General features: G+C 28.5%; 3 protein-coding genes across 4 annotated transcripts in view; 1 reads left to right on the top strand and 2 right to left on the bottom strand.

The window, feature by feature from the left end:
- Window positions 1-2,074: 2,074 nt before the first annotated feature.
- On the bottom strand, window positions 2,075-4,689 carry LOC111630472 (speckle targeted PIP5K1A-regulated poly(A) polymerase-like). Its single transcript, XM_023374576.1, has 2 exons — window positions 2,176-4,689; window positions 2,075-2,107 (listed from the first exon to the last, which is right to left on the bottom strand). The coding sequence occupies exon 1, from the start codon at window positions 4,514-4,516 to the stop codon at window positions 2,180-2,182; it is 2,337 nt and encodes a 778-aa protein (XP_023230344.1). The 5' UTR covers window positions 4,517-4,689; the 3' UTR covers window positions 2,075-2,107; window positions 2,176-2,179.
- Window positions 4,690-5,458: 769 nt separating this feature from the next.
- Window positions 5,459-13,289, top strand: LOC111630471 (epimerase family protein SDR39U1-like). Of its 2 annotated transcripts, none has more exons than XM_023374573.1 (6): window positions 5,459-5,536; window positions 9,374-9,480; window positions 11,815-11,900; window positions 11,975-12,096; window positions 12,184-12,330; window positions 12,409-13,286. In XM_023374573.1, exons 1-6 carry the CDS (start codon window positions 5,509-5,511, stop codon window positions 12,831-12,833), a joined length of 915 nt encoding a protein of 304 aa, XP_023230341.1. In that variant the 5' UTR covers window positions 5,459-5,508; the 3' UTR covers window positions 12,834-13,286. The 2 variants fall into 2 exon arrangements, with proteins under 2 accessions (XP_023230341.1, XP_023230343.1); XM_023374575.1 differs by having other exon boundaries at window positions 5,464-5,526; window positions 12,409-13,289.
- A 440-nt stretch (window positions 13,290-13,729) lies between these two features.
- LOC111630465 (AP-1 complex subunit gamma-1-like) overlaps window positions 13,730-22,619 on the bottom strand; it is an 85,143-nt gene continuing 76,253 nt past the window's right edge. The window contains exons 17-21 of the mRNA XM_023374564.1: window positions 20,059-20,136; window positions 18,359-18,519; window positions 18,142-18,240; window positions 14,371-14,489; window positions 13,730-14,300 (exon numbers count right to left, since the gene is read on the bottom strand). Coding sequence (XP_023230332.1) covers window positions 14,388-14,489; window positions 18,142-18,240; window positions 18,359-18,519; window positions 20,059-20,136 — 440 coding nt within the window. The 3' untranslated portion in view covers window positions 13,730-14,300; window positions 14,371-14,387. The remainder of the gene's footprint in view (window positions 14,301-14,370; window positions 14,490-18,141; window positions 18,241-18,358; window positions 18,520-20,058; window positions 20,137-22,619) is intronic.

Raw genomic sequence — 22,619 nt, 5'->3', positions numbered from 1 at the left:
CACACATTTGCTCCCTAAGGCCAATGCCCTTAGTTAGGAGAACGTCGAAGGATCTCAGAGTAGTCAGACGTATTTCCATGCAGTATCCTAAAGTCAACGCTTTTAGTTAGGAACAGTATAGTATCCTGAAGGCTGTCGTCCATAGACATAATTATCCCATGTTAAATGAGTTAAATTAGAAACATAGAAGAGATATTTAATATTGTGATTATCAAGACCTCTCCATGAATAGGAGTATGAGAACCTTAGAACTGAAGGTATATTCGACATATACAGAAGAAGATGTCAACTAAAAGGTTGTATGAATATAATGAATTTGTGAGCTCTCTCTCTCGAAGCGTATATTTTGATCATTCATTTAATGTTAATTTTAACTAAGTCTAATTTGTAATTTTATTTACTTTTCTTTATTAAATAGTTAATCGTTTATTATTGTTAAAGAAATGTCTTATCTCCACGCGTGTTAATCCATGTGATATAAATGTGATTAACTGGTGTCGGGACTCCTCACGTAAGGAAGAAGGTGAATTTGCCCTCACCAACTTCCGCTTAAAATATAGTTAATCTGTAAGTCCCTCCACACTCGAATTTCCTATCAAACTAGGAAAAGCCATTCTTTTGGACAACTCGAGAACTAGTTTTACCAACTAGTGCCGATTAAGTGGTACTAACTATCCTAGCTGNACTGGAGCACAATTGTCTGTTCCCACACCGATTCGCACTTCGAAAGTTTTCCGATCAGATCAGAGTGATCAACCTGTCTGTTTATAACAGCCATACAAATATAGGAATCGTAATTATAGGGGGGTCGACTGTATTTATTTTTTTAAATACTGAATAGACATAGATTATCATCAAAAATATTCTAATTAATTATTATTTCAATTAACTTAGTATACCATAATTTATTTTTGTTATAAAGTTTAAGAAATTCAAACTTATTTCACTTATTTCATTTACACCATACTTTCTATAAAAATATAACATGCTTTAGGATCTTAGGATGAGGATCTTATCGTCATTTATTAAATACAGTGATGATTGCACATGGTTGTTGCAAATAAATTTTGAATAAATGAAGCAATTCAACAAGTTATGTTATGAAAAATATAAAGATATCTGCTAATATATCTTCAAATTTTTTTACCATATAAATTACAAAGTATCCAATATCTGGATGAGATGATCACACTTTGACTATCAGTGATCCAAAATTCAGTTGACTAATAAGAAAAGAATTCTGTTAAATCTTATTATAAATGTATAAATATAAACACAGATACATATTTATTTCACAGAGAATTCATCAACATCAGAATGATATTAACAATTAAATACAATACATTTCACAAATCATGGCAAGGCTGCTGTGATATACAGTAGCAAGGATAAGTCTATGTTAACATATGAAGAGTATTTACAAGTTATATGAATTTAACATGATTTGAAGCAGATCTTGGATTGCTGTTTTTATTTTAACAATCCATTTGGGTAGTATGCAACTCCCAGATTTTTGGAATGAGTGTAAAGCTAGAGAACAGGTCTACTTAAGAACTTTCAACATTGTCATAAAATATATAGAAATGTATAGATGTATTTGTAGGTCAACAATTTGTGTGTGTAACTTGTTAAAGTCAAATCTCATAAATAAATTTTGTATGAAAAATCTAAAGTATCTGTTTTCTTGAACTTTTGTATCAACTTTCTGCACCAAGTCTTCAGTAATGACAGCTGGTCACCCACTATGTTCCTTNAACTCCCAGATTTTTGGAATGAGTGTAAAGCTAGAGAACAGGTCTACTTAAGAACTTTCAACATTGTCATAAAATATATAGAAATGTATAGATGTATTTGTAGGTCAACAATTTGTGTGTGTAACTTGTTAAAGTCAAATCTCATAAATAAATTTTGTATAAATCAATTCAAAAATTTTATAAACGTAAATATATATATATCAGAAATAGTTCTTTCAAATCATATTACTTTAATAATTCTAAATATAATAATAATAAATAAATGTATAAATTGTCATCTTTTTGCTTTACAAGTATCTTCATTAAGATCTTTTTTTTTCATATATTTTGCATGTCATTTCATTAATGTAATCCTATAGAAAAAATACCTTTAATTAGAAATAAAATTTTAAAAAATATGAGTTTTATTAATGATACATACCTAATTAACTTCTTGTCATATGTTTAACAAGTAATTTTGATACATATGGTTTAATAAAGGAATTAATTTTGTTTAAAGTATCAAAATTTTGTGAAAGAAATTCTATATAAACAGAATCTGTTCCTCCTATGTACTGTTTTTTGACAATGCAGTCAAATACTAAATATTTAATGTCCTTTCCTAAACACGCAATTATTTTTTGAGATATTTCTTTTTCAATTTTGAGAATATCAGTCTCTTGAGAACAATGATCTTTAGTCTCTTTTTTTCTATTTTGCCAAATTTGGTCTTTCACTCTGCATGACAGATGTAATATAATATCATTTCCTTTTTGACTAGAATCTTTTAGAGTATTGATACTGTCACAAACTTCCATATCTTCCTTTGCTTCAGAAGAAACAATTTCCATATTAGATGTACAATTATCATCAACTGAACAACTTGGAATATTGAAATTTGTTGGTTTGTTGTCATCACTTTCAGAATTAAAATTGCATTCAAATGTAGTACTGACAATAGGATTTACATATGTTTTGGGATCCATTAATTTTTGTTTTGACAGACAAATATCATCATTGGATTGCCTTGAGGAATCATCTAATCGTCTTTTTCGCGATACTTTAGTTTTATCAAACACATTCTTTATAACTTGACAATCGGCACACAGTGCAATTCTGAAAATATCTATAATAGTTGAACAAATTAGCATTAACCAAAGTGATTTTATATCTTTTGCTACTGATGATGAATTTTTAACTACACATTTTAACATATCATTTGTAAATTTCACCTTAACAGAAATATTTTCATTTGGAGAATACCATGACTGATTTTCAAAATTCACAATTGGATTTAATAAATCTACTAAGTTCCACATTTTATATCTTGAATTAATTATATTGACACTGGTCTGTAATTTTCCTTTAAATTCTTCTAGAAATTTTTCATTGATACTACTTCCTGTATTATGACTTAAATCAAAAGGATCTTGTATAGAAATAGGGCTTACTTTAAAATTTTCTTCTGGATCAGACATGAACTCATTTTTACCAACAACATTTCCTGTTCTAGGACAAATTACATTTAAAGTAAAGTCAAACTGTGCATAAAATTTAAAAAATCCTTCTAATAATTCTCTGATTGATTGCTTATTTTCAGATTTTGGAATTTTACTTACATCTCTACAGAATGAACAGTCCCATTTTCCAATTATACATTCATTTTCTGCTAATTCTTTTAACTTTAAAACTGTAGGCACCACAGGAGGTTTGCGAGTCTGTAAGTAAAAAATACACAGCAGAACAAATGAGTAACTGGTCAGTTTATCTCCAGAGCCAATTAATTCATGATATTTTCCCCAATATCTTAGTGTGATGATAAACGGTCTTATCCTGTCTGGATCTAACTGTCCATAAGTATAAAGTAGCATACTATTTTCAATGGTAATTCCTTTACCAACAGTCAAGTCACAATTCACTAAGTTATTTGAAACATTTAGTTGAAATCTTACTAAGGGGCATCTGTAACTGGGAATAAATAAGATGTTTTCGATACCTTTAGTATATTTTCTGAGAACCTTATGTACAAATACAGCTTTGGCTGAATGAGTCAAATTTTCTAAAATTGCCTTCTGGCTTAAAACATCCTCAATCTTTGGTGCACAATCCTTCAAATCAATTCCATCCATGAAATACGATTCCGGCAACTTTAAATGCAGATCCAAATCGCATCCCTGAAAACCAAATCCGTTTACACTTGAACCGAACATGTAGACTCCAGAACCTGGGAAAAAATTACTTAAAATATTCTGAAGCATATTAACAATGGTCTTCCTCAATTTCAGTGAATCATTGTTCAACGACACTTCGGACTGGAGCACAATTGTCTGTTCCCACACCGATTCGCACTTCGAAAGTTTTCCGATCAGATCAGAGTGATCAACCTGTCTGTTTATAACAGCCATACAAATGGATCGAGGTCTGTCCGGCTTCTTAACGGTCCGCTTTTTGACGATCAACCGCTGACCAAACATCCACTGCGGGCGAGACAGAGCCACTTCGGCGGACGACTCGTTAGAAAAGTCAACAAAAGCGAAATGCTTGATGCTGTTGTGTGTCACTTTAACAACTGTACCACAACTTTCAAACTTTTGTTTTATATTGTTTTCATCAGCTCTCAATGGCAGATTAGTAACAAAAATACTCTTTTTGGCAGTTTGTTCATCACGTTCATGGACGGTTCTTCGTTGCAAACGATTTAAATGCTTCTTACCTTGTAAATGACTCTTCATATTCCCTTTGGTTAGAGAAATGCCACAAATATCACAGTAACGGTTACCCATGGCGAAGCGCTATTCTTATATAAATTTAGCCTATTTACTTTCAATTGTGAATATCATTTTGATTATTAATGTCATAAATCACGTACTATAAACATAAACAATGCATTAGAATACTGTAGGTCAAACCATAAACGAAAAACAGTTTCGTTTCCACTTACGTAACCACGTGAGAGGCGCCATCTTGTTTGTTTAATATCGCTCGGTATTTTTTTACAAAATGGCAATTAAATAAAATGATACAAATGTATAAAAATTAATTTTATTTTTTAGTTTTTAAAAGTCATATTTAATAATTAATTAAAAATTTGTATAAAATAATATTCGATTAATTATTTTTTTTCTTTTAAAAAAATTTCGTAATATCCAAGCCTATCCGGAAAAGTTGCTATAAATGTTAAAAGGAGGACTACACAATTGCTTTTTCTTTTCTTAATTATTAATTTACAATTTAAAGTACTAAGGCGTGTGTTTTAGTAACAAGACTGAGACGTTATTGAATAAAACAAAAGTGTAATTTAACGTAACTGAATTTAGCTTTCAGAACTGTCGCTTAAAAATCGTTTAAGTATAACTTTTTCAAATTGAATTGCTGATATAAAATTATATTTGGCAGCAATTTATTTCGCATATCTCGTAAAGGCGGGTATTATCGATTAAGAACGGACGTTTAAGTAGCGAGCCAATGACGCGAACCGTTTCATATAAAACAGATAATATCATTGGCTTCATTATTCAATCTTTTCTCATCTAGATGCGCTTCATGCACCCATTACAAATACTTTATAGAAAATAATATATTCTAGTTTCAATTTACGATTTTGTTTTCTGAATTTGTAAAAACCAATTTCGGATTATTATTAAAGATAATATTTTGAAATCGAAACTTTTTAGTTTGATTATTTATTTATAAAAGAAAATAATTAAACTAATGCCGTTAGAGGGCGTTACATATCTCCAGGTGATGGGAAGATGGAGATGACTTCTGGAGCACGATGATCGGGATGGGAACGGTTGTTATTGGTATCGTTTAATATACAATTCTATAAACTTATATTTCAGAAAATGCTTTATATGTAGTTTAAATAGCACAATTGGAAGCAATCTTACATTGTTTCGATTATCATATATCAAGTTGGCGCAATTTAAATGGTAAAATTGCAGCTCTGAATGAGGAGGAGGTTTGGTCCTTATCATAGCTGTTGGCCATGTGTATAAATTGGAGGGCAAATTCCCTCACTCAGAACTACAATTTACCTAATACAGATTATATATTAGGATGATGGTGATGATGATGATGCTTAAATTTCTAAATTTATAATTGAATCATCATAAATAATAATACAATAAACATAAATGAAATAATGAATTCTATTCCCAAAATAGAATATATTTATCCGATCGTTATCGAAATCAATATCGTATGTCATGTATTGATTTTGATATACTTCATGACAAGATTTTTCTCTTTGCTTGACAACGACAATTTCTTGTAATGCTATAGGCTGGTGTTTCTTAAAATTTGGTCTGTAGGCCACTCGTGTCTGAGACTCACTTATTCACAATTCCTCTCTGTGTTATCTAGACAGAGGAAACAATATTTTTGTGCACTCTTATCTCTCAATAAATTAGGTATATCAAGTAGATAGAAATTTTTGGCATGTATCTAAGATATTTACAGATATGGTATAGGCAGTTTGTCTTGTTTGTAAGTAAGTTTTCAGTGCATAACTTTCAGAATTACTTCTGTAAGCCCATTTTGTATGATCTTGTTTGAAACTGTGACTGTGGTTAGCCAGTACCGTAAATTGCCACTGACTGATGATTTGTGTGGAGCGTTTCACATGATACTGTTGATGGTGAATTGCTGTAGGTAACTGGCAACGTGTCCGCGCAGTAAGTGGGAGTTGTGGGTTTAAGTCCCGCTTCGGGCCGATTCTTCGAGTTTATTCTAAATTAATTAATTATTATAATTATTCAATTTAATACAAGATGGCACCTAATGCCTCCCTCTAGTGCCAAATTTATTTGTAATTCATAATTAAATTTCCAAATTATAGCCCAATTATTTACAGCAATCGTGGGTATCTACTTGCTAAGCATCGGGTTTTGGTGGATGTTTACATCTGAGTTTTGTATCAATGGAGCTACATGTGTTTTTTGCTGTATATGGTTCAGATTACTACATATGTCTACATTCTCTTTTGTGTATCATGATTTTGCTATGCCTATGTCTGGTGAGGATTTGATTGAATTACTGGGGTAAGGGAACAAACACATGGGTGATCTGCCAGGAGAGTATCTCTCCCAGAAAGACTTTGTATTATAAATGGGCTCTTTAAGTATTAGAAACATGAAGAAAATTCAGAAAACTTCATGTGGCCAGCCCTTTGCAAACCTGTGACTGTCTACCAGTATTTGATGGTTTTATCCACGTCTGACAAGATATGTTAAATTTTATTTTGATTAAAATGGAGGATTATGAAAGTGATATTGAATTACTAATGAATTTAGTTCAAGAAAGACATGTTTTGTGGGATTTAAGTTTAGAAGAATATAAAATCTTAAAGTTTAATATTAAATTGGTAGAATGAATCTTTTTTAGAAAGTAGTTTTATACAAACAATTCAATAATTTGTGAAATATTGATACAGACATACAAAAGTAATTTTAAAATATATAAGCATCCTGTCATTAAATAAGGCAGAAAATGCACCTACTAAACTTCTTTCTACATTCACCAATGTATCCAGAGAGCTATTTGACTGTTTTTCATTTATATAACAAATATATAGATGACGTTTTCTTTGCTCCAACTAATGAGAAAAACTGAAAATATAGAAAATATTCAAAAATTTTCCCCTATAAGGTGTTAGATAGATGACTGGCACCACTCTACTGTTAAAGGAAAGTATAATGTACAGGAGCAAGACACTACAGTACTAACTTGAGGTGGAGAGTATATATTTTAAATGAAATAAATTAAAAATATGATTAAAAATTGCAGCCTGGAATTGTGATGATGTCACAATAAATAATTGCTCATATGATTTTGCATCATTTGGATGCCAGTTTTCAGTAAATTATGCATATGCTATTTCTTGGATCTTTTCTCTTACACTTCCAGGTAGTAATAAATGTTTTAGAGATTATACAGTGGGTGATGGGTCATCAGTTAACGAACAGTTTGGTTAATGAACAAATTGGATAACGAATACTTTTGCAAAAGATTTTTATGTTTGGACGAGGAACACCTCACCGAACAAACACAAGAAGTGACGTAAAATAATGAATACCAATTGGTCTTCCTTTGTCTTCAGGCAACAGTTTGAAACTTTTCAGAGTGTGGGAGACTTTAATGTTGATGTTCAACCCAGTATATACTAATTGGATAGTATTCCTCCAAACTTTGGAACTCTCCCTTGTAATTCCAGCCTTTTATTTTTCTGACAGAAACAATTCTTTAATAGTATTTGCAAGACTTTCAGGTGGGCACTTGTTAAGTTTTGTGCTGGTTTTTATTTTCGAAAGGTGAGAGTATAATAGCAAAGGTAGAGAGGGGGCAGAAGATGTCTGATGTTGCTGGGCAGTATGGCTTGAACAGGTCTATAGTATTAGATTGCAGTTCAACCTTATCTAAGAAAGATACTGTATAATCAAGAAGACTCAAGCAGATAAAGGAGTAACAAAAATCACATCTGAGAAATAAAGAACATTGAAGAGCTCATAATGGAACCTGAAACTGATCTGACAACAGAAGAATGCCAAGAACTCTTGAATGAAGAACACCAAGAAACTTGGTGAGATATGTTTTCTTCAGAAAAAGAAGATTAATGCCAATATCTGCTATTAATTAAACATCTTTTTAAGTGGGAGGATGTCAGAACAATGGTCTTAGAATGGCATCCAAACCAGGTTGAGGTTAATAGGCTTGGGATCTCTACAATTACAATGCTATTAATTACTTCTGAAAAATCCTGAAGAGAGAAAAACAATTGACATTAGACAGATTCTTTAACTCCACAAATAGAAAAAACATGACTAATAAAAATGCAAGACTGTGTATATATGTATTTTTATTATTACATATAAATAAACATAGTAAGAAAGTATATATTTTTTACTTTTTGGAGTCTCCAGAACGAATTAATTAAATTCCCATAAAAACCTATGGTAAATCGATAATCTGTTAACAAACAATTCAGATAGTGAACAAACTTGGAATGCATTATGTTTGTTAACAGATCACCTACTGTATTTTATTGGTTTGTTTCTTGCATACCTAGGACATATTTAATTATAATGATTTTTTTGTTATTTATGTCCTCAGGTAGGTGCTGAGCTTTAGTGTCATCATACATAATTCTATGAAGATTACTTTGAAATGAAAAAATATTTTATTTTTAATTTTTGTATAATGGCAATGTACTTTATGAAAAGAGATAAACTGACACATTCAGTACTACTATTTTTGTTTTTTTCCAACAATGATAGCAAAAGTGTTAAAAAATATAGTTATATTTCAGGAACTTAATTGGGCTGCAATTTTCAAAAATTGCAGACCTATAAATTCCCACTGGTGTCTGTCTGTCCTTTTGTTAATCTCAAGAACAGTTAGATAGATGAAAGTTGAGACCAGATATGGAAAGCTTAGAAGCAGGATGTTTGATATCAACTGATTTCTATGTCAGTTTGATATCAAACATCACAGTTGCTACCTAAGTGCACTTTACCCTCTTTTTTAAGCAATACCATACAATTTTGCTTATAAGTTAAGATTATAGAAGAATAGATTATTAAGAGAAGTGTTTAAATTCATATTTAAATGATGATACTTAATAATTGTTAATTATTCTTCAGGTGGAGGAAGTGGTTTTATTGGCAAGACACTAAGTAAAATTCTGAGAGCTAAAGGTTATGGTGTCGTCATAGTTTCTCGCAAACCGGGACCCTTCTCTATGACATGGGTAAAATTGAAGCATTTATTTGTTTTATTTAGCTTATTTTTTTATATTTCTAGTCAAATATAGTTAAAAATGATTTAAGTAGAATTAAATATTAATTTGTATTAGTCATTCATATAATTTAAATTTTTGAGATTTTATAATATCAATTGCAATAGAGTCCCAGTTAACCAAGATTTGTTTAACTGAGGTTCCACATTATCCAGGATGAATTTTAGAAGGTTATTTCTGTCAACAAATATTTAATTTTTGCAATTTGACCTTCCCCACAGAGTGGAAGTCTTTCTTCGAACTATACATCTTACTATCATCCTCCTTATCTTATGTCACCTCCTCTCTGCACATGTGTTCGACAATCCCCTGTTTGTTTCAGCATTTGGAGATTAGTTTGTTTGATGATGCCCATTCAACACAGGCAAAAACATTTGCACTTTTTATAAAAATTTGCTGGTTTATCAGTTTAGTATTTTTAATTTGTCAACAAAGACAAGAGAATGCAATACAATACAGTGGGGTTCATTTCATGAATCCTGTATGAATACTGCCCATTATCTTGGCAATATTCAAAAGGGTCTGAAAAAGTTTTGTAAAGAATTTACTTTGGCAACTTCTCATAACAATAAATTTTAATTATGATCATCATAAAACTTTGGTTTTTTATTTGATTCGGTATTTTTGAATTTTGTTGATTGCTTTGTACAAATATTCAGGGTTATCTGAATTCTTTATCTTAGGTACCCTCTATCCCCATTACATTGGATAATTGGGACTTTGCTGTATAATTAAATTATATTATATTATATTCCATAAGTAGGTCATTAATTTAATTTCATCACACACACACACACACACACATGTATATTATTAGAGTGGTCCTTACATCTATCTGTTTTAATTAACTGATCAATACAAACCACATTATTGAATCTGTAAAATGTGTTCAGAATTGCAACATTTAATATGGATTTAATATTGGTACATATGGTTTCTTTTCATTAATAAATGCTTTTGAAAATTACAGGCATGACACATTATAATTTTTTTTTTTTGTGTGCATTGCCATTACATTCTATTATATAAACATATCATCTCTATAAATAAAATATATAATTTAGTACAGAGTAATAATGTCAGATGTAGAGATTCCGCTATGGGAATTCCTGGAAATTTTGTTGAGCTTTTAAAACTTTAAAATATTTTATACACATTTACAACTAATAGCTATTTTCATTCTTGATGAACTAAAATTTTCACATAAGCTGTTGTGCATGCAAAAAGGCCTCTAAGAGACTTTTGGGATGATTTGACAGTGATGTTTTTCACAAACACTCTTAACATAACATATCTGCATAAAGTTCAGTATTTTATTCATAACATATTTTTGTATAATTTTTGTTTTTCAAAATATTATGTTGCTATAATATTTTTTAAAATATAAACAAACTTCAAAAACATTTCAAAATTTGAGTTTGTGATTTTTACTCTAAAAATCTGAATCTAAAAAGAACTGTAATAATTTTTATGGAATCCTAATATGTCAGTTATTTCATATTTTATGGAACAAAAAACATTTAATGTTATATATATATATATGTAACATTTATTAACATCTTTGCTAAATATTAATCTTTTTTTCTTTATTTATATTAAAAATGTTTTCATACTGATCCATTAAATTTGTAAAATATTTCAATAAATTTTACTGGCATGTATCAATGTTATCTGAAAAAAAAAAAAAAAAATGTAGACATTGTAGTCTTTTCTATGTAATTTTTAATGCAGCCACTATGTCTTCATTTTTCACCATGTCCAACAGTCTTCCATTGCAGAGGCAATCTTTTATTAGAGGCTACGCCTCTGCAAAAATATGCAAAACAGTTTTAAAAATGATTCTCTCTGCAATGGAAGACTGTTGGACATGGCAAAAAATAAAGACATTTTAGTCTTTTTTTTTTTTTACATATTTTTTTAATGTGGAAAAATCATCAGCCATTTTTTAAAAGATAGCGGCTATAGTTTGTGACAATTTTAAGGCAAGTATTTTAAATAGAGTAACTATTTCAGTTAACAGATATTTTTAAAAATAAAGCTAAAACAATTTCCGTATCCCAGTATTTTCTGGGAAATAGTCAATCACATTTCCCATTTCCAGGAAATTTTGGAAACCCTTGTCAGATACAACCAATGAGTGTTAATCATGCAATACTGGCATGCAAATTAATTTTTGATGTGCTCACATATCTTGGTTAAGTTAAACTTAAACATGCTTAAATTTATGATAAATAAAATGGTGCAGATAGTGCTTTATGTAATAATAATATATTAAAATTACTTTAGTCAGAACTTTCTGATAAAGGTCTTCCCGAAAACTCGACAGCAGTCATAAGCTTAGCCGGACAGAATGTTCTTGATCCAACTAGGAGGTATTTATATAATTATGTTTTACATATATAAAATATGTTTATGTAAACTTATTATAGAATTTATTCTTTTACAGGTGGACACCTGGTTTCAAACAGAATGTTTGGTCAAGTCGTGTTCACTCTACGCGCTCCTTAGCTGAAGCCATCAAGAAACTACAGACACCACCAAAGGTTTTTGCATCCATTTCAGGTGTAGGTATGAAATTTATAAAACTATCATAAAATAAAAATGAAATGTTAATACTTTTGATTAGAAATTATTTTATAAATGTGTTTTTTTAAGGTTTTTACAAACCTAGTGAAACTGAAGAGTATACAGAATACAGTATAGGAGGAAATCACGATTTTCTTTCAAGGCTTTGCAAAGATTGGGAAGAGGCAGGAGAATTGCCAAATGATATTAATACACGAAGAGTGGTTGTTCGAAGTGGCAAGTGATCTAAAAGGATTTTTTTTTCATTTTTACAAAAGTTACAGTTAACTTTATTTTGTATGTATTCTCATACAGGTGTCGTGCTTGGGCGGCAGGGTGGAATGATTCAACAAATTTTCTTGCCATTTTATTTTGGATTAGGTGGACCTATCGGAACTGGAAATCAATTCATGCCCTGGATTCACATTCAAGATATTGCTGGAATTTTCTTGCACGCAATCGAGAATGAAGTAAAAGGAATATTAAATGGTGTTGCTCCAGAAATTATTACAAACAGAGAATTCACCAAAGCTTTTGCAGCTGAGCTACGAAGACCTGCCTTGATACCACTTCCGGTAAAAGTATTAAACATGGCCTTCAGTCCCGAGAGAGCTATAATGATGACTGAAGGGCAAAAAGTTATTCCACAAAGAACACTCGAAATGGGCTATAAATATATTTTTCCAGACATCAGGTCGGCATGTAAAGAATTTGCTCATTTAATCTACAAAAAGAAATGAGCAACTTAAGAATAAATACATAATTTGTATTTTAAACTGTAGTTTATTATTTTATTTAAATAAGTGCTTTATAAAACTTCAATTTCTTTGTAAAGAATTTGCTCTTAATTTAGGTTAATAAATATTTTAATAAAATGATGAAATTAATAAGTTTGCATTTTAAGTTATATATGAATCTGTAAGTGAAATTTCTACAAGTTACACAATTTTATTACATTGATTGCAAGAAATTCAATTAAAATATCCCTCTTAATCATTAAAGCTATATATGTAATTTCAAATAATTGAATAAATGTTTATATTCTATATAATCATTGCGTCTTATGAAAATATGTTTTCATATTAAAGGAAAACAGATAAATTCAACAATTTAAAACAGAGCAGTTTTTCACAATGAACATATAACGATTTTCATCTTTTCATTCAGCAAGAAAATGGACTTCTGAAAGAAGAGATCAGTGAACATTACTTTTTCATTAATTAAGCTTTTTCAATAAAGATGCATGGCAAACTGACAAGACTATAAAATATTTTTGTACTTGTTAAAATACAATTATATTTTTTGAAGTATTAGTCATGATAATCAGTGTTTAATTGTAAGATATCAGATACTATTGACAAACTACAACTAGTGACTTCTAAACAGAATTCATGAAAAATTGTGTGAGAAGTTTGGTGACTTGTGCTACTTTTCTTTGATGATTTAATATAACAATAGGCAAACAGTTTTTGTTCCAGAAAATAAAGAATTTATGCTTTTTATGAATGTAAGTAAAATGTTCAAAATCAGACACACAAAATTACTTTTCTTGTATGTACAATTTTATTCAAGGAAGATTGTTTTTCAACAATTTTTTTTTTGTTTTTTTTTCCAAAATTTATATTAAACTTCTGTGACTTCATTGTGTACATTTTTAATTGATAAAGTGCATCAAAATGAGAATTTTCTTTTTAATTAAAAATTATTCAGATCTCTCTAAGCAATTATTAAATAAACAAAAACCAGATCTAAAATACAAATTCAGCTTCTACCTTCCAAAGGAGATTCAGCATAAGAGAAAAAATAGATTTTTACAATGCAAAACACATTAATCTAACAATAGTTACAAAGCAAATAATTGTAAGTACATTTGTGCCATTTCTGTTTAGAATCATTCTTGTTATAGCAGTTTATAAAATAAGTTATCCGAATTCACAATTAGAACAAATATTCAACTAAACAACCTTTCCTTTCAAATAACAGAATGAAAAAAACAGAACTGACATTTGTTTTGAAAACTTTCTCACTCAGATCTATCATCTATGAAATGTCCATGTCCTTTGTGTGAAGTGATCAGGAAGCAACGTCGAGAACTCCTTGAATCTCACTCTTTTTTTTTTTTTGTTTTTTTAAATTTTTCCTGTCAACAGTCTGTGCACAGCATATTTTTCATATAAATCTAATATACATCAAATCTTTATTTTTAGCTGTAAAAAGATATTAAGTTTCAGATTATTTCTTTTAATACTTTAATCTTAATAATATAAAGTGATTTACCTTATATATAACATATGTCACTGCCATGTACAAAGCGGAAAATTATTCACTTCAGTTTGTTCTTGAACTAAAATTCCATCTATACTGTATGACAATTTTATCCTCATTCGTAACTGTGTCTGAAACAAATCATAATAAGAGTAAGTTATGTTCAAACATTTGAATTGTTAGTCAAGAAGAAGAAAAATGAAAATTTCTAATATCAAATTAATAATAATTACAAAACAATAATCAATCATTCTTGTTATTGTAACTTTTTAAAATAAAATTAGAATTAAATTGTTCTAAACAGATGAAAAAGTTTTGCAATTAACAAGATAAGAAACCATTAATTTGGATATTCTTTCTACATTTTCATCTCACAACAGCATTCCAAATATTTACTCTTAAGTTCATTACACATTTTGGCCTATATACCCTAGTCAGAAGAATGAAAATACAACAAATATTTTGATTGATGTCTGCTAAAAAAGTAGCATTTTTTGTTTTTTCTACAATTACAATCATTCATTTCCCACAAAGTCATTTCCCACAAATGACTATTTGCACAAATACAATATGTGTTTTGGGTGTAATTACACAATTAAATAATTTTAAAATTGTCATAAACATCTAAAACATACCAAAGGAAAAAGTCCCAAAAAAAATTTTCTTTCTGTATTTCTTAATGGTTTACAACAATTAGTGATAGTGCATTGTATATTTATTTTCTAATATTTACAGTTTGGAAAAATATATAAATATAATATGCTAAAAATAAATATAAGTGCATTTAAAATATTTAAAAGTTTAAAAAGTGCTGAGACTTCATTTCAAAAGATCAAAGATCAACTCATTCATGTTAATAAGCATGTTTTTATTTGAAGTGAAAATGAATATGAACACTAATTATGCTTCTATATATCATAATTTTTAAAGTTTATTATTGCTGACAAAACTGATGCACAATAGGTTACAAAACAACTTATTCAAATAACAAAAAAACAAATTGAAGGGTGTCAACTTTAGAGTTCATTTTTACAACAAAGATGAGAATATCTCATATGAATCATTAAGATATATAGAGAATATCTAGGCTGATTATATCCAGACAGAAATAAGTTCAGATTTTTTGCCAAAACAGTTTTAATTAATTCTGAAGATTTTTGTATTTAATTTCATGAATTACAAAACTGAAATTATCAGAATTGATCTCTCAAACTTTTGATCCTATCAATTTTGATTTATTTACTCCTTAAAAAGTTCTTAATGTTTAAAGATGTAATAAGTTATAAACTTAAAGAAAAGAATACAGTTTTCACATATAAGTTTGAAAAGCATTTAAAGAAAATTTGACTTTCACATATAGCAAAAATTCATAGGTATCAAAAAACAATATCATGTAATTAGGTTTTTGATGTTTCTTTATTCTCTTCTTGTCTTTCATTTATGTGAGTAGTGAGTGGAAAGTAATTCTTCCATATTATGAGAGGAGGTCACAAGATGTTACATCTACTTTCTCATAAAAATGCTATTTATAAGTAGGTCTTAGTAATCTTTTGCCTAAATTACAATTACAATTATTTAATAATTGTATTTTCACAAATACTTAAACAATAATTTACAGGTTAGATTCTGGTCAGCATGTTCAGAAACTATAAATATAAAGAACAAAAAGTCAAATGTGGACTTTTAAATTTAATATTTTGTTTTTTAACTAAAAACAAAACATTAAATTCATAACTGCTAGAAAATAAAAGAAAATGAAAAGTATTTTATTCAATTAAATTTAATAAATAACTCACTTTTATATTTAAAAAAAGGGAGGAAACTAGGAACAATTGAACTCAAGTTAGTGAATCAGAAACTGTTTTATGTAGTTTAAATTGTTTGAATAAGTTTTATGCTAACTCTTATAAAGGAGTTAGCATAAAACTTATCAAGTAAGCTACTTATTAACTATATAAAGATTTCAAGTTTTCTTTGCATACTACCTAGTCATGCAAAAAATGGCTCTACTTGCTTATAAAAAGCAACAAGATCTCATGATTAATAGCATACAAGTAACAAGTGTACATAGTAACTTGTGGTCTTCCTTTGTTAGTTAACATATTACAAAAATGTAAATCTAAGCATAACTACTAAAAAACTGTTTTATCATATTTTTGAGTTGGTTCTATGTTTAGAAAGTTCCTGATTATGTGACATTGTATTTACTATTGCTTTATCATTATTATTATTATTATTATTGTGTGCATTGATTCCATCCTACTCAATCAATAACAATGCCTAGTGCTATGCCAGACTAAATTATGGCAGAGCTATAGAAAAAGCTTTTATTTTGTTTATGTGCCTGTTAGTTTATGTGTATTTATGAATTTCCTGACAATGTTAGTATAGCAGTCTTCTGTAGTGTGTTGTGAAGCCCTAATGTTTCTAGACTGTGTAGTGAATGTGGTTGATGCCTGCACAAGAACGGACTATTAGCACAATAAATATCTTATCCATTCTCCACATATGCTTCATTTCACAGGCAAACTCTGAGTATTTACTAATTTTTCAGTATATATATTCTGTATTCATTTGTTATTTACCTTGTACCTTGTACTTCAAATGACTAACTACAAATGCTGAAGCATTTGAACACTAAATTTGACAGATAATTGCTTTGAAGTTTGAATGATGCTTCAAAGTTCAAATTGCTTGCATAATGAAAAAAATGAAAGAATGCATTCACTTGAAGTGTAAATGCAGTATATTGTGAACCAAAGTCATCTCACTGTTACTCTTGCATTATGCATTCAGTGTTTTTTCCACTTTATTTTTGGTATGTTTGGTTATATATACTGTATTGTATGTTACTGAACGATTTTTAACAATTTCTTCCTGTAATTTTTCTTTGTTGACAGTTTTTGAGCATGTGCTTTCCTTCTCTTGTGTATTCTTTAGTTCACAATTTCCATAATGGAACTTTTTAAACCACATTTAACATGTTCGAAATTTAGAAACATCTTCCCCATACACATTACAAATTTTTTTACTGCGTGTACAGCATTATATCCTTTCTGAAACACAAAGCATAATATGCCTTTTATGTTTTTTATCTGAAGACACTTCAAATATTCAAACAAAAAAAGAATTACAAAGTTTAAAGCAAGCTTCTAAACAAAGAATAAAATCTCACATTAGCAATAACTTGTTAAATTTCAGAACTATTATAATTAAATCACACATCTAAGTTAAGTAATGACAGCTATTAAAAATACACAAAAACTTTCTGTTTGACCCAATATAACCTTCACTTATTAATTATGGTATCCAAAAAGTTTGTGGAAGCAACAAAGTCTAAGAAGAAAATTGTAGTATCTGTGACTGAGGTAAAAAGAAACTTATCGCAAAGCATGAAAGCAGTACATGAGTGGCAGATAAGGCAACCATGTTTAAATTAAGATGCTGACGTCAACAATGTATGACCAGTTAATGAAATTTTCATTTTATTATGTAGTATTTATGTATTTTATTTATTGTTTCACATTTTAATTTTTTATTAGGGTATTTAACTGTATTATTTTTACTTTAAATTATGAATATTTTGCTGTTTTAAATTTATTGAAACTGGTATTATTTAGGATCTGGAAATGAATTAATGTCTTTCCATTATTTCTAATGGAAAAAATTGATATGGAGTTTGAATGGCCTCCAAGAATGAATTAAATTCAAAGTACAAGGCACCACTGTATTTTGAAAAATTATATCACAATTTAAACACTTTATACAGAAAAATTACAATACCTTATTGGGATTTACAACTTTAATAGTCTGTTTGATATTTCCAGTATTACTTGGAGGGATGACACTGCTCGTTGGAGGAAGCAATTGTAATTGAAATGTCTGAAACAAATTTCATCAATTACTTTTTCTTATTTAAAATAATAATTATCAAATAAAAATAAAACTAGAAGAACAAGAAATATATAAACATGTAAAATCATCATTTATACATGTATACCTTGGGAACTGCTGCTTGAAAAAGAAAATCATTCATTACTTTTGCAGTTTGATTACTTGCAGTCAAATATATTACAACCAATTGTGGATTATCAATTGGTTTTTCAAAATTAAAATCCAATTTTAATCCATTCTTTTCAAATATTGTCATTGATGGAATATCTATAAAAAAATAATTTTTTCTTATAAAAATATATAATCAATTAATTAAAAGAAACAAACTTAAAATTTATTTTTAATTAGTGAATTTACGAATCGATAATAAACGTTACTGCATGAAATTAGTATTATTTTTATTAGATTGTGTATTGATCAATATAATTTGTAACAAATGACAATGTCTTTGTGAGAATCCGAATTTGATATTCATTAGTTTTTAAATTGTCAAAAGTGATGTAATATTTTATCATAAAAATTATACATTTTCCCATTTTTTTGAGAGGACAAGGAAAAACTGTTTCCTTTTTCAACATTTTATTGATTTAAAAGTTTAGATCATATTCTATTTAAACTCTGAACTAACCCAACTCATTGTCATATGACAAAAGGTCTAACTCCTCATTGGAGATGGATTTGAGTATAAAAGGGTTTAACACATCAGATCCCAAGGCAGATTAACCATTTTCAGTTATTTCTTCAAGATATATAATTTTGTGCCTAGTCTCCATACATCTGCCTCCAAAAAGTGAAAGAAAGGAAAGTATATAACACATAGGTATAATTTTTATAATTTTGTAAACTATCACTCTCTCAATATGATATTATATTGTTTTTATTTGTATTTTCCTTTTTGTTCATTAACTCATTCATTTTTAGATCAAAGTGCCTCCATGCTACAAGAGAACAAGACCAAGAACAACTCTAATCTGATCTTTGCTTTTACATTAACACATTTACAGGTGTCACCTTACACATGAACTACCTTTTTTTTCTCTTATCTCATAAAATATGGCAGGTTTTCATAAAACTGTAGTTTTTTTTATTTATCTTTTACAATTACTTTACATTTCTTTACAATTTTTATAGCACCATATTGTAGCACTATGCTGGATAGTTTGGCAATTTGTTTCTTAACTCATAATGCCTAGAGCACAATAATGATTTCAGTTGACAAAATGGAAAGTTTTTACTTGAATATGAGACTGGTCACATTTTAATCACAGCAACTAAAAAACTCCAGTATGCTTTATTTTTTAGGGAACAAAACTGTTGCTTTTCAAAAAGAAGGAAGAAAATTCAAATGGGCATAGTAGTAGTTGTTTCTGCTCATTGAAGAGTTGACAACTAAACAATCATAACATTTTGAAAATTTACTGTTTTACTGGTAATAAAAAAGTCTGCAAATTTGCAGAGCCATTCTCAGAAAAAGATTGGGGTACCTTGGATTACGGTATTAAGGTCTAAGAGAAATTTTACATCTTGATTTCCAAAACAGTAGTTAGCTGTATGTGTTTGAGGAATTTTGAAAAATAAATTTGAATGAATTTATGTTATTTAGAACTGAATAAAATACAGTCTTCTAAATAAATGGGTTTCCATGTATGAGCAATTAATTAAATATCATAAACTAATATAGCATACATAATATTTTATTCAGTTTCCCACTTATTTAATAAAAGCTTATGGTTATAGAAATAATGAAATCAATATGCAATCAGATAGATTATTACATATGTTAACATTATATCAGATAATACTTACAATTCATGGAAGATTTTGAATTAATAATTCCATCAATTACATTACAAAGTTCCCCAGATGATGAAATGGTAGTTTGATCTGAAATTATATAAAATCAAGTTGATAATATAATACATTTTAAATGTTTTGTAAAACAATCTTATTTATAATATTGGAGAAATTTTTATTAATAATACTTATTTTCATATATGAATGTATGGTAGATAAGAACAATTTTAAATGAAAGATAAACATACAATAACCTGATTTTTAGATTAATACCAAATCATTGCAAGATTACATCAGGCTGTAATAATGCTACTATTAATAAATTCAATTCAAATTCAAAATTCAAATTATTAATAATAATTCAAAATATTAATTAATAAGCATTATCACAATAATATTATAATTGTAGAATTGTTAATCCTTGTAATTTTATTCCTACATCATTGCAGTGTTTTCTTAATTAGAAAATCAAAGTACTTATGTTTAGTTTCAATTTTCATCAAATATTTTATTAAGGCCATACTGCTTTCATCTTTAGCATTCATGACAAAATAAATCTGTTTACAATCTGTAATATTTATGATTTTACACATAAAAAATCGTATTGCCACTTTGTTTTACATTTGATAATGTTTCATAATATTCCTATTATGTAGCATCAGTATATACATTTCATTGTAATTCTTGTAATTTATTTATTTTTTCATACAGTAAATATGTTTGTGTATATATAAAATAATATTTTAATTAAAAACAATTGAAGATGCAATTAAAATTATAGTTGTTTGATATCAAATTTCATAGATGTAAAAAAAATTGAAAAAATGTTAGTTTAATTATAAAATATAGAAAATAAAACATATGTTGAAATATCTCATTAAAATTTCCAATAAAAATTGCATTTAATATTACATATCAAAAATAGAGTATAATATATTTGATACTAATATTTTTGTATTTTTCTTATTTTATACCAAATGAGAAATATTAATAAAATATTACAAAATAATTTTCATTCCCCCAAAAAATGAGATAATATGTTATCTCTAAAGAAATATGAAAACCTAAAGCTATGAGAGTTCTAATTAAAGAGAGTGAAAAAGAGATTAAACTTCAGTGAAATAAACATCAAATTGTGGAAAAAATTGTAGATAACTATAAGCAATTTTTCTTTTCTCTTAGTAATTCAAACAGTTTGTAATAATTAACAGCATCAGTTTATAGTTTTATCACAATCATTACTTTCCCAAATTATTCTTGTTTGTAAATTAAAAAATCATGTTTTCTTTAAATTCTAATTTCTTTTTTCTTTATTACCATATATTTCTGCAGATAAGACGACCTTCAGAAAGACGAGGTATAAGTTTTCATCAAAGTTTTATAGTTTTAGCATATATCTGTCCTATAAGACAACCCCAAACTATCAATAGCCTAAGAATTTAGTTTAGATCAGTGATCATCATCTGGATAATAATACTGTATAGCATATAAGGAATTATGTCCTATTCGTAATTTTTCGAATAAACAAATTTTATTTTCTTGCATATGGCAGCACTGCCTTGCAATTGTTGCAAACATTTGCACTGATTCGGGTAATGACCTTGACTATTCATGAAAACATTGTATTGGCTATTCTATTTTGTGGACATACCCTACTCTCTACTAGTAAATAATTATGGTTTGTCTGTTTTTTTCCTCAGTAGTTTAATAAACATAACTTTTAATATTTATTTTGTTCTAGTATTGTTTTTATTGTTACATAACTCATATAGCATATTTAAATAATATGATAGATTTTTCGATAAGTTGTAGTAATTTTAAATATCAACTGCAGTTGGTGGTTGCATGCATAAAGGAAAAGCCTCCTTCATCATTGTTATCTTTTTGCCTGTAGAATCATGTGCCAAATCACAAACTCACATGTACCTCTAACAAGTTTCATTGTAGGTTGTGTCACATGTTCAAACAATTTGTACTATAAGTGTAATCAGCATATAATTTGTGAAGTGTGAGCCTACTCATGGAACCAATGAAAAGAAGGAAATATGAAGCAAGCTTTAAATTAAAAGTCATAAAACAGGCTAAACAATCAAACAATTGTTGCAGCAAGGGCTTTTGATATAACAGAAAAGATGGTAAGAGATTGAAGAAAGAATGAAAATGCTATTAAAAAAAAATGCCAATGAAAAAATGTTCTATGAGGAGAGGAATAGCTTGCTGGCAGATTTAGAAAATAATATTGCAGAATGGGTACAAAAACAGAGGCAGAATCGTTATGTTGTTACAAGAAATATGATTAGGGTTTATGCATTGAAGTGGGCATGAGCCAATCCAGAACATGGCAAAGAAGTTAAAGCAACGGTAGGTTGGTGCAATTGTTTCATGAACAGAAAAAAATCTGGTAATACGACAGAAAACAAAACTTGCACAGAAATTACAAGATCTTGACCATAAAGTCATGAGTTTTCACAAGTTTGTTATTGGTATGAGGCAAAAATACAACATTCCAATATCTAATATTGGAAATGCAGATGAAACAGATAAACTTTGACATGATAAACAATAGAACTGTG

This window comes from Centruroides sculpturatus, unplaced genomic scaffold, assembly GCF_000671375.1.
Source record: "Centruroides sculpturatus isolate CEXI.00-Female unplaced genomic scaffold, Cexi_2.0 scaffold659, whole genome shotgun sequence".
Classification (NCBI taxonomy): domain Eukaryota; kingdom Metazoa; phylum Arthropoda; class Arachnida; order Scorpiones; family Buthidae; genus Centruroides; species Centruroides sculpturatus.
This window is presented reverse-complemented; position numbering and strand designations above follow the sequence as displayed.

Coding starts and splice junctions, on each gene's coding strand:
- LOC111630472 (XM_023374576.1), bottom strand. CDS start 4,516: ATGGGTAACCGTTACTGTGATATTTGTGGCATTTCTCTAACCAAAGGG.
- LOC111630471 (XM_023374573.1), top strand. CDS start 5,509: ATGATCGGGATGGGAACGGTTGTTATTG. Junction 5,537..9,373: donor GATGGGAACGGTTGTTATTG/GTATCGTTTAAT, acceptor ATTATTCTTCAG/GTGGAGGAAGTGGTTTTATT. Junction 9,481..11,814: donor GACCCTTCTCTATGACATGG/GTAAAATTGAAG, acceptor AAATTACTTTAG/TCAGAACTTTCTGATAAAGG.